This window comes from Onychostruthus taczanowskii, unplaced genomic scaffold, assembly GCF_017590055.1.
Source record: "Onychostruthus taczanowskii isolate IOZ18803 unplaced genomic scaffold, ASM1759005v1 scaffold91, whole genome shotgun sequence".
NCBI lineage: Eukaryota > Metazoa > Chordata > Aves > Passeriformes > Passeridae > Onychostruthus > Onychostruthus taczanowskii.
The window spans coordinates 2,327,094-2,342,543 of record NW_024507105.1 but is presented as its reverse complement, the minus strand read 5'-3'; the positions used below and the strand labels follow the sequence as shown (position 1 = coordinate 2,342,543).

The window sequence follows — 15,450 nt, the reverse complement described above, 5'->3', positions numbered from 1 at the left end:
TGCTGGGCAGCACCATGACCAGGACAGGCACAACCCCAGTCTGGCACCCAGCCCTGGACCCTCTGCTGGCTCAGAGGGGCTGCAGCCCTGCAGATGGGGGCAGGACACTCAGGAGAGCCTGGAGTGCCCCAGCACACAGGGAAGGCAGGAACAGGATGATGCCCAGAAGAGCAGAGGGCACTGCAGGGCAGCTGCCTCTCCTTGGGTACCACACACAGGGGGCAGCCAGGAGCAAGAGATGTGTGCCCCACAGAGACACTGGGTGCTGCATCCAGGACAGCCACGAGACACCTGCCTGGCAGAGAAACCCTGAGCAACTGCAGGCTCAGAGAAACACCACGTCTGTTTGAACTGGGACAGCCCAAGTCCCATTCTGGGCTGAGAAGGGACAGATTCCATCAATCCCAAGCCCATGGGCAAAATCATGCCCAACGTGAGGCATGCTGATGGAACAGAAACCACCTACACAGCAGATTAGTTTATAACAAAGAGGAATGAGGAGAATGAAGGGAAGGAGCAACTGAGTGTGAGAAAAGCAGAACCAGAACTGGACACTAAAACTGCATGGCCTAAGAGCCCAGCATCACACACAAGGGGCTGCCTTGAAAGAATTCCAAGTACCTTATTTTAATTTCTTAACATGGTAAAAGTTTACATAGGTTCATCTCGCAAAGAAAGCTGAACAAATTAAAAGGAATCAATACAAAGAAACACAAGGGGAAGTGCTGCTCCCACACAGCAGCTCAACGCAGTTGGTTTGTTACTGAATGTTTATTAGCGGGAAGACTAAGAGTTGACTTACTACAAACAACAACAGAAGAGTCTATAGCAGGGGCCAGCAGCCCGCCACACTCTGGGCAAATCCCTGGGAAACCAGCAAGAGACAACATGGCTCTTAGATGTGGAAGCAGAGGAAAAAAAAAAAACCAACTAAAAACAAAGTAAAAAAAAAAATTTTGTCACTGTTGTTACAATGAGATTAACACAACTCTTAAGGCTACTGCACAATAAGAATATACAGGTGTAACAGCGAGACCTGGGAAACAGCAAGGTTCCTGAAACAAATGATTTAACATTCCCTGATTAGGGGACTTAAGTAGAAATACTATAAATAAGAAAATTTTGAAGCCTGCAGCGTTATGGGCCCACTTGCCACACACAAAAACTGACGCAATACAACCAGTCATTTCCAGAGGGGCTTGTAATGGACCACGAAATGTTCTGGCAGCTCAGAGGAGTCACGGGGCACGGGAGTGTGCCCTTGGCAGGGGAAAAACTGCAAGGTCTGCAAGGTACCAGGTGGGTATCAGCCACCCTCACCATCAAGCACCAGCTGTGGCAGCCAGCCTGCTCTGCCCAGGCACCAGGAAGCACTGCCAGGGACAGGGGGACTCTGTCTGATCACATGCAGAGATATTTTAGGACTTTAGCATCAGATCTCCAACCCCTCCCTTCCCTCAGCCCAGGCAAAAGCAACCCATGCTGAAGGGGCAACTGGGATGTATGTGAAAGAACATTGGTTTCAGCCAAGAAAGTGGCTCTAGTCAAATGGCAGAAGCCACCTGAGCTCATGACAGCCAGGACAGCACCAGCTCTAGTTCCAAGGATTTGCCTCATGCTCTGCACTGATCCAGACAGAACTGGTGAGGCAGGGACCTGTGGGGCAGGCTCTGCTGAGCCAGGAGAGCGCCAGACAGGGAGTGCAGATGGCTCAGAGGCAGCAGAGCACAGCTGCCAAGGGGCAGGGTCCCTGGTCAGTGCAGAGCTGGTGGCAGAGGGGCCTGGCCACAGCCAGCAGTGGGGAGAGAGCTTCCCTGCTGTGGCACTGCCAGGCTGCCCTTGTGCTGGGCTGTTTGCCCTGCTCCAGAAACCCCAGTGCAGCCACCAGACAAGAGATGGGACAGGACAAGGGCTTGGTCTATAGTGTTGTTCCCACTCAGGTAGGAAGCAAGGCATGAAGGAATGTCCCTGCCTGGCTGCTGCAGCCTCTGGGGCGTCCAGTGCAGCATGGCCTCTGCTACCAGTGACTAGAGGAAGAGGGAGAGCTCCTGAGACCTGAACAAAACCAATCACAAAACTAGGCAAGAATTTCTTTAGAGTTTAACTAAGAATGCAATACTATTTCCAGCCAGTTTCCCATCTCGATAGTCACGTAACAAACCAAGGCAATGACGGTCTTTAGTTGACTGAACAGTTCTCAAGTTCAAACGTTGACACTTAATAGAGGGTCTCAGCATTGCTGCTCCGAGGCCTCTTGATCTTCTCAATGTTTTTAAGGATCATGTCATGCAAAGTGACCTGCAAAAAGGAAGAACAGGACTCAGACAGGAAGCCATCCAGCTTTCACCACAAGCAGTGGTTACCACAGCAGCACCGCCCTCAACCCCCGTGTGCAACCACACACCTGGTTAAGGTAAGAGCTTCCAGACCTTACAGAAACCACTGCATGTAATACCAAAAACATTCATTCAGAAACCCTAGGATTGGCTTGTATTGTATCAAGAGCTGAGGATTAGGTTCCCACAGAGGGGACAGGAATATTTTGCACTAGGGCCCTGTGAACACTACTGGAAACATCTGCACCTCTAGGAGAGGGTGGAGAAGCACTTTGCTGGAGACAAAGTGGGAAGCAGGCAGGCTTCCTCCAGGAGTGGCCATGCTCAGGGGGAAAGGGGAGAGGAGCAGCAGCAGGAGCACAGTGTGAGCTGTGTGTTTTCACTCACATATTGATTTCTCAGCTCTGAAATGATGAGGCGCAGACTAATGTACTCCTTCTCGTCGATCTCCGTCACGGTGCGGCGATAATCCTCCTGCAGACACGGGGGCACACGGGGCTCAGCCCAGCCTCCCACACTCTGCCTGCCCTCCACAAAGCACCCCCACCTTCAGCTCAGGCCTTGTATGATCTCCCACTCTTCCCCCAGCACCCTCAGCTCAGAAAGGACAGTGACAAAGCAGCTCAGAGTGCCAGCATCATCTAAGTCCCCACCATGTAGATCTCCACGTCCCCGCTGACTCACCACATGAGGGTACTTGGCTATTTTGGAAACCAACTTTGCTCTTGTGATATAGTATCTGGCAGGAAAAGAGAGAAATTGAAGCTCAGATAAACAACCAGGATTATTTCCAGGTCCAAGCTGCCCTGTAACAACAGCTGGAGGACCTTTCCCAAACACATTCCTCTTCCAAGGAGATCCCAAAAAAGAAGTCTGTTCTTGCATGCCTACCTAGAAATCTGGTCCAGGTAAGATGCTGCCTCACTCTCCACAGTCCGAAGCTCAGCAACTGTTTCTTCCTGCAGGGGAGACAAGGAAGCTGTGAGCTGCAGTAGGCTGCAGCTGGCCTTCAGGGCCCAGGAAGCACTGTCTCAGCAGCACCACATCGAGTTCAGGTTTGGGTTTTAAAATCTCAGCCACCCCCATGACTGCAGCTGCTGGACACCAAGAACTGCAAGATTCAGAGGAAGCCCAGAGATCCAAGTCCCTGGAGCACAGAGCAGTGCCTTACCTGAATAGAAACACCAAAGTTGTTCCCATCCTCTATCCTGGGAATGAGAAGCTGCACCCACATTTTGACCTGCAGTGGAGAGATCACAGCACTGACCAATGCCAACATCTGCACAAAGACTTCTCTCAGGAATGTCAGCAAAAGCTCCTAGGACCCTGCCTTTGCAACACAGCTCATGAAGAACTGCTGCAGGTCCCTTATGCACCTATAACACTTCCAAGATCACTTCCCACATGGCTGGGATGCCATGCAAGCCAGCACAGGCCCAGCTTCCCATGGAAATCTCTCCTCACCATGCCACAGGAGCCCTTGGCAGGAGTCTGTGCCTGGACAAAAGAAGGGCAAGGCAAAGCCTCACCAGGCCAGATAACAGACATCCTTCTCCTTCAGGTGAACCACAGAGCTCCCCAAGGGTTTCACCTGCCTCCCAGCCCCTGTCAGACAGGACAAAGCCCTGCCTTTCCTCATCTGCAGCACAGAGGGACCTGCTCCTTCCACAGCCCCAGCTCTCCAGGGGTAACACCACCCCGCTGCCCCCCTTGCTCCAGGCTCACACCCACCGTATTGCACTTCTCAATGAGCAGCCTGATCTCTGGTTTCACTTTCTCAATGATGTCCACCAGCTGCTGGTTGCTCTTCAGCATCCCATTGGGCATCACAAACACTTTGGTACCTGTGGCAGAGACAAACCCCAGCGTCAGGGACTCGCAGGAGCAGCTGCACCAGGGTTGGACTGAGGGGCCACCTGAGCCTCACTCATCTCTACCAAGGCCAGAAAGGGACTGAGCCAGGCTATGGCCACCTGTAGGGAAGGGGAAAGGGACATGGGACAAGCAGGGAGCACAAGGGAAGGAAAAGAGAACCCAGAGCAGGATGAGACTGAAGAGCTCGAGGATGCTGAGCACAAAGGGTTTTCCTGGTGCACAAGAAGTTTCTGTCTCAGCTTAATGCAAAGCCTGGAATGTTCTTCCAGACAAAGAGAGGAACTGCACAGGGCCACCAGGAGATCAGCTGCCTCTGTCAGCAGGCCAAGATCCAGCCAAGTACTACTCATGTCTATCAGAGAAGTACTAATTATGCTTCTAAGAGCTGGAACCTCAATCCTCCACATCAGAACATCTGTAGGTCAGGCTCTGGCCTGCACGAGCAGCAGCTGCTGGCAGGGCAGGGCAAGTGGGGCTTGCACAATTGGCATCTCCAAGGCTCAGTGCAGCAGTCCAGGGGGCAGGCAGCAATACAAGGGACTCGGGGAGTCTTACCCTGAAAGGTCTCTTCGTGGTCTTCCAGCTTCCTCTTTTTCATATTTGGCTAAAACATACAAAGTGTTTTATTCACAAACTAGTTGTAAGCTATAAAAACGTTGCAAAGGAAAAAAAAAGGAAAACTTAGAGCCCTGCCATGTTCCTGGTTTCTGAGCATTCTTCCTGAAATCCCAGGAAGAGCTGCAGAGCAGCGTTACCTCCAGGCTCGAGAGATCAATCTCTAAAAGCCTCTGGGCCAAGGCCTGGTATTAAATAAGAATATCCTACCCCAGCACAGAGCAAACCATGCAGTTTTACCAGGGGTTGGGATCACAGCCAGGAGAGTAACCTTACCCCATCCAGCCCATCGTGGCTGTTGGTGAGAAGAATTGGGTCAGGCACTGGGAGGTTCATGTCCGAATGGATCTGAGTAAGATCATGAATATTCAGGATGGGTTCCTGCAAAGTAAAGCAGATTTGTTACTTGATCACGAGCTAACAAATTCTGTCACACCAAACACAACAAGAAAAAAGATTCAAGCCTCCTTCTTGTTCAAAATTGGGATGAGTGAAGATAGAAGGTCTGGTAATAGGCTGTGGACCCCCCAGCAGTGCCAGGAGCAGCACACTGGGGAGAAAGATAAATGTGAGAAATCACACAAAGCAAACTGCACAAGGCAGCACCCCTCCAGAGCCAACAGCACTGCAGCTGCTGCCTTGTGTCTCTGCAGCAAGGTGAAATGCATGGAAAACACCCAGGAGAGACCTGCCACAACACTTCCAAAATGTAGCTGAGAGTGGAAAAGGACACAAAGCACAGGGCACACCCTACCTTAAGGAATCCATCGAGTTCTAACAGCTTCTTTGGAAAAAAGTTTGCTACGAGGTCTTCAGCCTAAGAAAGAAATAAAGAACAAACAGTGATGAGGGAGAAGGCCACGTGGCTCCCACTAGCAGGCAAGAACAGCAGGGAAATCATCTGTACACAAGCAGGAAACAAAGAGAACCGACTGCTTCCTGCTGCCAACACCAAACAAAGCCCAGGTGAGAAGAAAGGCACGAGGCTCAGGAGCCTCACTGCAGCGATGAGGGCATCAGCTGGGTGTTGCTGGGTGTTGCTAAGCTGCCAGGGCAGGCTCAGCCCACAATCGAGTGTGTCAGAAAGATAAGGCCAAAAAACCCTCCTTCCTGCCCGAGCCCTGGCACTCACCTCACTCGTGATCCGCTCCCTGAAGGAGTCAACCTACAGAACGAAACAGGGACACGTCAGGGTCGCTCCGAACAGCGGGGCCCGGGGAGGCCGCGCTGAGCCCCGCATGAGCCTCCCGTTCTCCCGGGGGACCGGGAGGAGCCCGCCAACACCGAGCGGGAGCTGCCCGGAGCGGCTCCGTCCGCCCGCCCGCCCCCGGGCGCTGCGGGGAGCTGGAAACCGCGCAGCTCCCGCCGGGGCCAAGGATGCGCCGGGGCCAAGGATGCGCCGGGCCGCCCCCGGCACACGGGGCCCGGCTCGGGGGCGGGGCGGCCCCAAGCCCGCCCCGCCCCGGGCCGGCGCCAGCAAGAGCGGAGGCGGCCGCCGAGCGGGACCGAACCGGGCCGGGCGAGGCCAGGCGGGGCGGGGCAAGCGGCGGGGCCGGGCGCACCTTGAGCTTCACCTCCGGGTCCACCTTGAGCAGCGAGGCCATGGCGGGTCCGGTTCTCGGGGCCGCTCCGCTTCCCCGGGCCCACGCCGGAAGTGACCTCACGCCGCGCGCCCGCCAATGCCGCGCGCGCCCTGCCAGGACCGCGCCCCGCCTCCCCTGCGTCACGTCCGGCGCGCGGCGATGGCGGGGCGCGCGCGGGCGGCGCGATGGAGGCAGCGCGGGCGGGCGGCGGCGGAGGCACCGCGCACGTCAGCTTCGTGTGCCAGCGCTGCTGCCAGCCGCTCAAGCTCGACACCTCCTTCAAGGTCCTCGACCGCCTCACCATCCAGGAGCTCACCGGTACCGAGCGACGCGGGCTGGGGTGGGGGGCCGCGGCTCGGGCCTAGGCCTGGGCCCGGCTGACGCCGTCTCTCCCACAGCCCCGCTGGTGACCGCCGCCCCGGCCAGGCCCGGGGATCTGCACGAAGAGGAGAGCGCCCTGACGGAGGTACGGGCGGGCTCGGCGGCGGGGCTCGGCGGCGTCTCCCCCGGGCCTGCCCGTAACGGTGTTTCCGTGCCTCCAGGAAGCCTTCGTGGAGAACCGGCAGGATGGCGTGTCCAGGAGGTTCATCCCGCCAGCCAGGTACAGCCGCCGCCGCAGTCCCGTCAGGCTCTCTCCCTGCGGGAGCCTGGCCTCTCCCTGCGGACAGCTTGAGCCTGCGCTGGGGCAGCGCCTCAGAAATGTCCCCCCGCCGGTGGGTGACACTGGATAGCTCCTGTCACCTTCCCCTGCAGGATCCCCCGGGCCCCTTGTCAGTCTGAGCACAGAACTGCACAGTCCTTGGGGCACTGTGGGTCAGCAAACCTGACAGAGCCCCCAAAACACGGGTTACCCCTGCCTCCTGCTCTCCCTTTTCCCTGAGTCAGCCCCAGATTCTGGTCTGGCGCTGGAGCTGCCTCCTCTCAGCACTCAGCGCTCATATCAGTCACATTCTTTCCAAGAATGATGTCAACAGAAAGTGCCAACAGTTTCACGCTGATCGGAGAGGCCTCGGATGGTGGCACCATGGAGAACCTCAGCAGGAGACTGAAGGCAAGTGGGCAAACTCAGATCCTTGGCAGTGGAGCATCACTTTTTCCTGATGCTCTGCAAAACTAAACCGCAAAGTTTCCCATAGCATTTGCCTTCCAGGGGCTTGGTTGGTGACTAGTTGAGCAGAGATAAATGATTTTAATCTATATTTGGCCTGCAAAGAAGATTCCTGCTAACTGAAGCTGCTGAAAAGCAGCAGGCAGCTGCCTGTGGTTTCACTTGCAGTAATGTGAGCCCTTCCTCCAGGTCACTGGGGACCTCTTTGACATCATGTCTGGGCAGACAGATGTGGATCACCCTCTGTGTGAGGAGTGCACAGACACTCTGCTGGACCAGCTGGACACACAGCTCAACATCACGGAGAACGAGTGCCAGAACTACAAGTGAGTGATGCAGAGCTTGAGGCACGTGAGGCACAGTCAGTGTGGGGAGCTCAGGATTGACAGGGCTGGCGGTGCAGGACTCCCAGCATACCTGTTCTGGTAATCCTGTTGTTCTCTAGGAGATGCCTGGAGATACTGGAGCAGATGAATGAGGATGATAAAGAGAAGCTGCAGGCAGAGCTGAAGGAACTGGCGCTGGAGGAAGAGCAGCTGATTCAGGAGCTGGAGGATGTGGAGAAGAACCGCAAGATTGTGGCTGAGGACTTTGAGAAAGTCAGGGCAGAGGCTGAGCGGCTGGAGCAGGAGGAGGCTCAGTGAGTGAGCTGCTCCTGCAGCTTGTGGCAGGGCTTGGAGGCAAAAAAATAATGACAAACATGTAAATGGTAACATGAGAAATCTGTGAATGTGCCCAAGTGCCAGTGGCTCGCTCTGTGCAGAAGGAAAGGTGGCAGGACCAAACTGGCCTGCAGAGCTGTCACTCTGAGGTAGGAGCCAGCACTCAGCACTTCTTGTCTTGGTTCTGCTCAAAGGTACCAGAAGGAATACTGTGAGTTCAAGAGGCAGCAGCTGGAGCTGGATGATGAGCTGAAAAGTGTGGACAACCAAATGCGCTATGCCCAGATGCAGTTGGATAAACTAAAGAAAACCAACGTGTTCAACGCTACCTTCCACATCTGGTAACGTGGACACTGGAATGTTACATCCATTTTCTTGGAATCTGCAGTGTGAAGCTGTTTAAGTCACTGCATTTGACAGGGGAGGTGCAAGCCAGCTCACAGTTACCTCCCAGCAAAGCAGTGAACGCCATGTCCCAGGCATGGCAGCTGAGTAAGGTGTGCCAGGCTGTGGGACTGGGAAATGGCTCCTTCACCAGTCCCAGTAACACTTGGGGACCCCCTGTGCCAGCAAGCAGTGACACTGGCATTAGGGTTCACAAAGCAGGCAGCTTGGAGAGGCTGGCTGGGGGATTTTGTTGTGTTTTTATGGCAAAAAGAGAACAAATGTTTGGTGTTTACATACATTTGTTAAGAACAGCCCCAAACCCTCCTTTTGCGTGGCTGGCACTGTGTGTGCTGTGCTGCTGGGACGCAGCCCCTCTTTGGTTATCAGGCCAGGAGCTTTTTCCAGCCTAGCACATTTATTTATAATTTTTCTTATCACAGGCACAGTGGGCAGTTTGGCACAATAAATAACTTCAGGCTTGGCCGCCTCCCCAGCGTTCCTGTGGAATGGAATGAGATCAACGCTGCCTGGGGGCAGACTGTGCTGCTGCTGCATGCCCTGGCCAACAAAATGGGCCTGAAGTTTCAGAGGTACCCAAATACCACACACAGGTCATTTATGGCCCAGAGGAAGAGGCAGACTCGGGTGCCTGTGAATTCTGTCTCCTTTTTTCAGGTACCGCCTTGTCCCCTATGGCAACCACTCCTATTTGGAGTCTCTCACAGACAAATCCAAGGTAAGGGATCCCATACAAGTCATGGGACGTTGATCTTGAGTGCCAGAGCCCTGGTCACACTGGGGATGCAGGAAGCAAAGCTTGGTCTCTGTGCATGTGGAATCCAGCAAAGCTGGCTGCCCCAGCTCCTCCAGCATGGTGACATCTCACATCCTGTATGAAGCCACTGGTGCTGCCAGCCAGCAGTGTTAAAACTGAAAGAACTGTTGAATGCCCAGAGGCAAAGGCATATTTTGGGGTGATTGGCAGGTAGATGGCATGATTTGGGGCTGGTGGAAGTCAGGAACATATGCCTGCACATGGTAGGCACTTGCACAAAACCAGTCACACTTGCCCTCTGCCACAAGCCATTTCTCAGCACCCCATCACATGTTTAAGCTTCACATGAGGTTAAAAAGCTGCAGTGACCATACCAGAAACAAGTGCTTGGTGTTCCTGACACAAATCTCTTTCCCAGGAGCTTCCCCTGTACTGCTCTGGAGGGTTGAGGTTCTTCTGGGACAATAAGTTTGATCATGCCATGGTGGCATTCCTGGACTGTGTGCAGCAGTTCAAAGAGGAAGTGGAGAAAGGTGAAACTCGGTTTTGTTTGCCTTACAGGTGAGTGTTGCCACAAAACTGTCAAATTCAGCCCTCTATGCTCCCCTAGCACTGCTTGCTGTTTCAGCCCTGATTTTTCAGAAATCATCTGGAATTCTTAATGATGTGTTTGCTAGTTAGAATGAAACTTAAGTCCTGAGGCTTGCTCAAGTCCCTTTAAAAACAGGATAGTGTTATTGTCAGATTTAAAATGTAGTGCTTGGTGTCATACTGAGATTAAATGTTTGCAGTGGGAATACACTAATTAAAGCTTGTGTGTGATACAGGATGGACGTGGAGAAAGGAAAGATCGAAGACACAGGTGGCAGTGGTGGCTCTTATTCAATTAAAACACAATTTAACTCTGAAGAGCAGTGGACAAAAGCACTAAAATTCATGTTAACTAACCTGAAATGGGGCTTGGCCTGGGTCTCATCCCAATTCTATAACAAGTAACTGTGATCAGAACTTGGCCTGGCAGCTGTGGAGTGTCTGCTTTGTGTTGGAGAAAGGCAAATTCAGATGTCTCTTACTATTAACCAGTACAAAATGTTTACAATACCAAAAATCCACAAGACACTTTATTTTAAAATGCCATTATTACAAGTAGTTAATAGAAAAGCAATATGCAAAGTTGTATCATTGAGCTGAACAGAATAAAACCCAGCTATTAAATGGATTCTAAACTGTTATTTTTGGGGTTTATGGCCATGCACATAAATCATTGTCAAATGAGCATCAGTTTGATGCTGCTCTGTTACAGCTAATGCAAGGTTGGAAAAGCAGGACATTACAAACACAGGGAATAATGTCAGAAAACTGCCAGAACTCTGCCTGGTCATTAAATAGTTTAAAATAAAATATTTCCTAAGTCATATCAGCACTTCTTTGTGCTGCTGCACTTAGCAAGGTTTGATACCATTACAGCACTGCAATCCCTCCTGCAGCCTGTTCCTGCACAGGGCTGTGCTGAGGAAACCATGAAATGATTCCAGGTGTTTCCAGCAGTGCCTGGCACAGTACAAACCCCTGGCACTGGCAGGGACACCCAGGCTGGGCACTGCTGTGGTGACAGTCACAGCACTGGCCCCATTCTGTCCTCACACAACACTGCTGGCTGTGGCAGGGCAGGAGGTGCTGGCACAGAGGGGACAATCACAGGCAGCTGGGACAGGGGTTTTATAAAAGCAGCAGGAGGAGACAGAGCAGCCCCATTTGTGGAGCTGGTCCCACCAGGCATGGCAGCACCTTTCAAACACAACCACTCTGAGGGGTCTCTGGTTAAAGGGAGCTTAGATTCAAAATTTAAAAAGGCAGCTGTTACAATAAAGCTTTTAGGACATTTCTAAACACTGTGGTGCTGTTGGGCTCCTTTCAGAGCATGACTGTGATGCCTGGCAGGACGAGCTTTGCTAATTAAGATGTGACAGAATTCAGGTAACCCTGAGCTGTGCTGGGTGCCTGGGCAGTGTCACAGAGGAGGGACAGTTCCCAGCAGCGTGACAATTCCTGCTGCTGCTGCCTGGATGGCCAGGGTGGTTTTATTTCTGAGGAGGAATTCTGTCCTCAGGAGATTTGGTGCCACAGTTGCCACGGTGCTGCTCAGGTGTGGTGCTGCCAACGATGCGCCTCACCACGGCGTAGGAGAACTCCAGGATGCTCTGGGGAGTAATGCCAGTGATGCAGTTCAAATGCTCCACAACCTGGAGAAAATAAAAGAACACCTAAAGGCTGTGAGTTTACAGACTGACAAGAGTAACTGCTCCATGAGGTTGCTGCTCTACCTGCCAGTGAAACATTGCTGTGGGGTTTTGTTCTGGCTGGGAAGCACTAAAGGGGAGGACACTTGTAGGAATGTGCCCCCTGTTGATGGAGTGACTAAATTATTCTTTGCTTAAAAAGGCAAAAAGCCCAGAAGTTTCTCTCACAATTTGGTACAAAAGACACCTCATAGGATTTTTGGGACTCACCTCAGACCTGGGGCTGTCCAACTAGACAGAGGCCAAGAGTCCTGTCTAGGTAATTCACTAGAAAAGGAAGGGAACAAAGGAAATAATCCCTTTTGTGGGGTGTTTTAGCAGGAGCAAAAACCTCTTACCCCTAACTCAGTTTTTCTCTCTAAGAGCTTTGTTATTTTGCCTTTTATTAAACCTTTTTCTATTTCCAACACTACCTCAAAAGCCATCCTACTAATTTTATACTGTTCAAAGTAGCTTAGCTATCTCAAGTGTAATGAGTTTCTCTTTGAGCTAACTCAAAAAGTAACACAACAGATGTGGCACACAGAACTGCCCCATGCCCTCAGCTCTGACAAAACCCACATGCTTTGTGCTAAAAGACAGAGGTGCCCATCCCAGTGCAGCCCCACTTGTGCTGGAGCAGATCAACCACCTTGGCACTGTGTTCCCGTGGAGCCAACGCCTTCAGCAGTGACTGTACCTGCTCCCAGTGCCCGGGGCTCAGGATGAACACACCTGTACTGATGACTCCAACAGCCAGCAGCATGAAATCTTCCTTCACTGTTAAAAACTTGGCTCTGCAGGAGGAAAAGTGTGTTCAGCTGTAAAATGCTGCTTCACAGTTCAAAAGCCACCTGCTGCTGCATGCCAGTGCCCAGGACATGTTGGTTTATTCAGGCCAGCCAAAACCCATCACCAGAAGCTGGAACTGACAGTGCAAGGCTGGATTTTAACCAAATGAAACACTTTCCTTGCCTTGAAGCAGCTGTGGAAAAGCATGTTGCTTTGAACTGGTACACTGAGAAACAATGATGAATGCTCCTCAAAAACTATTTTTTGAAACATGCCCCCAGAATGGCATAATGAGAGTTGTGCTGCTATTTATTAGCTTTTCCAAGGGTTTTAATTTCAAAGGGGTTTTTTATGATTATTATTAGTTTCTCAAGGGTTTTCATTTCAAAGGGTTATTTTAAGTCATTGTCAGGTCTTACATCTGCAGTTTGCTTGGTGTGGAGTTCTCGATGGCAGTCTTCAGCAGAGTGTCATAGATGGTCTCTCTGGTCAGGTAGCAGAAGTCCAGCAGCTGCACACACAGCTGGTGTAAGGGCTTGGCAGGAAGCAAGCAGCCATTGTATCCTGGCAGAGATCACACCATCAGTGCCACATTTTGGGTCACTACATTGAATTAGGAGTCTCGGGTACCGTAAGGGAGAGGGAGTTCTGAGGACAACTGCCCTGTCTCTGAATGCCACAGCATCCCTCAGCCTCAGCATCCCTCAGCCTCAATGTAATTTCACTCTGAAATTCAGGCTGTCAGAACTGGTCCAAGAAAATGGTGACTGATTGTGGAAAATGTGGCCTGGCACCACATTTGGGGGCTTTAAACTCTTAATCTTTTACTGAACGAGTCATGACTGGCTGTCCAACAACATTCTACAAAGGACAGAGTTCTCCTCTAAAAAGTGAAGCTCTGGACAGTCTGAACAGTTCCACATGCAAAATCTGTAATATGAGACATTTCAGACCAGCAACAGCTCTGTGACCCTACTAAAAAACTTCCTTCCCATTCTCCCTGACTGATACTCTCACCTAGGACCTCCAGGAGCAATTCCACATAGGCCAAGGGAGTTGACACATTGATGTGGAAGTGCAGAGTGTTTAAAACAGCAAGCTCCGACTCCAGCAATTCCTGTTTAGTGTAGGAGTATTTTAAGGATTGCAGAAATGTTAAAGCTGTGTCACTGGTCACTCTCTGAAGAAGAAAAAAAGAGACAAAAGGTCTTCCAGGCAGTAAGGCAGGAACGAAGTGCTCTGTCACCTCTGCTCCTGCTGAGCACGAGTCCTTTGAGCTGGCATGGGAAATCCAGCTCTGACCTTGCCCACAGGTGTCAGCTCAACAAACCATTCCAGGCAGGTGTGAACCCTGTGGACACACCATTTTTGAGATGTTCCTGCCCTTTTTTATCCCCTCAGAACTGGGAACACTTCCCAGCAAACTGTTACTGGACGAGCAGCAATTTACCTACCCTAAAGGGAATGTGGTGTCCTTGGCATCTCATTATCACTACTGTCTTCCAAAAAGGAAATCTATTTTTAAGAGAGATTAATACCCTGCTGATTTAACCACGCTGCTAGAGCAAGGACAGGCTGAGCTGGCTTACACTGTAGTGCAGAGAGAGTTTGCTGGCAAGCTGAACACAGGACACGAGTCTCAGGACAAAGGTGTTGGTGATGTGATCCCTCACAGAGCTCCAGCTGCTCCTCTGGCCTTGCTCACGACCTTTGGTGCTCCCTCTGCCATCACACATCTGTTCTACCTGCTTGATCATGAACCTACAAAAGCCACAAAAGTTGCTCAGAGGATGGTTCTGGCTGCCCACAAAAAGGAACAAAGGCAATTCCACATACATGTACAACAAAAGTTGCTCAGAGGATGGTTCTGGCTGCCCACAAAAAGGAACAAAGGCAATTCCACAGACATGTGCATATTATATATATATGTGTATATATATGTATATATGTGTAGATGTGTATATATAATATATATACATGATATAATATATATATTTATATATATGTGAATACATATGTATATGTAGAAGTAATAATTTGGATTATTATATATATACATATACTAGATATAGTATATGTACTATATATACATATATATTTTATGTACTATACATAAAATGTATATACACATACATATTACTATATATACTATATATACATATGTTTTATATGTATATATACTATTTATACATGTCTATACTATACATACATATATATTTTAATATATATGTATAAGAGTATATGTTGGTAATTTGGATTAAATGAAAAAGGAGACAGAGCACATTAATCATGTGTGGTTTTGGGACAGAGTGGGCCAGGGCTGGGCCATAAAACCCCAGCAGGGAATGGGAAATGTGCTGAGTGTTGAGGACTCTTCATTACCGTTCAAGCAACTCCACTGCCTGGTACCGTGTGGACTGGTCCAAGTGCCATTTTTCAGACAAAAGGAATATAAATTCTGCAAAAAGCACAGCAGGCACTCATTGCAGGCTCCTGGAGCTCAGCGCAGAGCCGCCCCTGCCCCGGGAGCTGCCGCGGCTGACCCTCACCCACGATGCGCGTCTCTTTGAAGAGCCCAGCCTGCTCTGGCAGCTCGCTCAGGTACTGCTCGTTCTCCGTGGCCAGGTGCATCAGGGTGTCCTCGATGACCTCAGCAGCAACGCCACTGAACACGGGGCCTGAGTCACGGCCGCGGCCTGGCACGGGCGCCTGAGACCCCATGGAGCGGGGCAGGCCCGCAGCCGCAATGGCAGCGACTTCACCGGCGCCACGGCACGGACCGGGACGCGGCTCCGCCGCCTCCTCCCGGCCGCTCGGAGGCGGAACCGGGACGGGACGGGCCGGGCGCTCGGGGCCCACGGTGCTCGGCTGCGGGACCGGGCCGGGCTTTGGGCAGGCCCCGGCCCGGTTCAGGCCCCGGCCCGGTTCAGGCCCCGGCCCGGTTCAGGCCCCGGCCCGGTTCAGGCCCCGGCCCGGTTCCCCCGTCACGTGACGCCGCTCCGCCAATCATCAGGCGCCGATGCCGCGACCGGCACCAA

General features: G+C 51.7%; 3 protein-coding genes across 8 annotated transcripts; 1 reads left to right on the top strand and 2 right to left on the bottom strand.

Annotated features, from left to right (window-relative positions):
• Nucleotides 1-756: 756 nt before the first annotated feature.
• Nucleotides 757-6,515, bottom strand: PSME3 (proteasome activator subunit 3). Its single transcript, XM_041426338.1, has 11 exons — nt 6,389-6,515; nt 5,959-5,991; nt 5,581-5,643; nt 5,103-5,207; nt 4,767-4,815; nt 4,068-4,180; nt 3,508-3,576; nt 3,228-3,295; nt 3,021-3,075; nt 2,724-2,810; nt 757-2,298 (listed from the first exon to the last, which is right to left on the bottom strand). The coding sequence occupies exons 1-11, from the start codon at nt 6,428-6,430 to the stop codon at nt 2,218-2,220; spliced, it is 765 nt and encodes a 254-aa protein (XP_041282272.1). The 5' UTR covers nt 6,431-6,515; the 3' UTR covers nt 757-2,217.
• BECN1 (beclin 1) lies at nt 6,511-10,560 on the top strand. Its single transcript, XM_041426330.1, has 11 exons — nt 6,511-6,727; nt 6,808-6,875; nt 6,952-7,010; nt 7,370-7,460; nt 7,707-7,843; nt 7,963-8,157; nt 8,374-8,520; nt 9,007-9,156; nt 9,242-9,302; nt 9,760-9,902; nt 10,169-10,560. Exons 1-11 carry the CDS (start codon nt 6,595-6,597, stop codon nt 10,335-10,337), a joined length of 1,353 nt encoding a protein of 450 aa, XP_041282264.1. The 5' UTR covers nt 6,511-6,594; the 3' UTR covers nt 10,338-10,560.
• Nucleotides 10,450-15,394, bottom strand: CNTD1 (cyclin N-terminal domain containing 1). 6 transcript variants are annotated; one of them, XM_041426335.1, is made up of 7 exons: nt 14,956-15,394; nt 14,795-14,870; nt 14,002-14,173; nt 13,430-13,529; nt 12,832-12,976; nt 12,273-12,417; nt 10,450-11,584 (listed from the first exon to the last, which is right to left on the bottom strand). In XM_041426335.1, exons 1-7 carry the CDS (start codon nt 15,131-15,133, stop codon nt 11,423-11,425), a joined length of 978 nt encoding a protein of 325 aa, XP_041282269.1. In that variant the 5' UTR covers nt 15,134-15,394; the 3' UTR covers nt 10,450-11,422. The 6 variants fall into 6 exon arrangements, with proteins under 6 accessions (XP_041282269.1, XP_041282265.1, XP_041282271.1 ...); XM_041426331.1 differs by having other exon boundaries at nt 13,430-13,592; nt 14,956-15,391; XM_041426337.1 differs by having other exon boundaries at nt 12,356-12,417; nt 13,430-13,592; nt 14,956-15,390.
• Nucleotides 15,395-15,450: the final 56 nt, after the last annotated feature.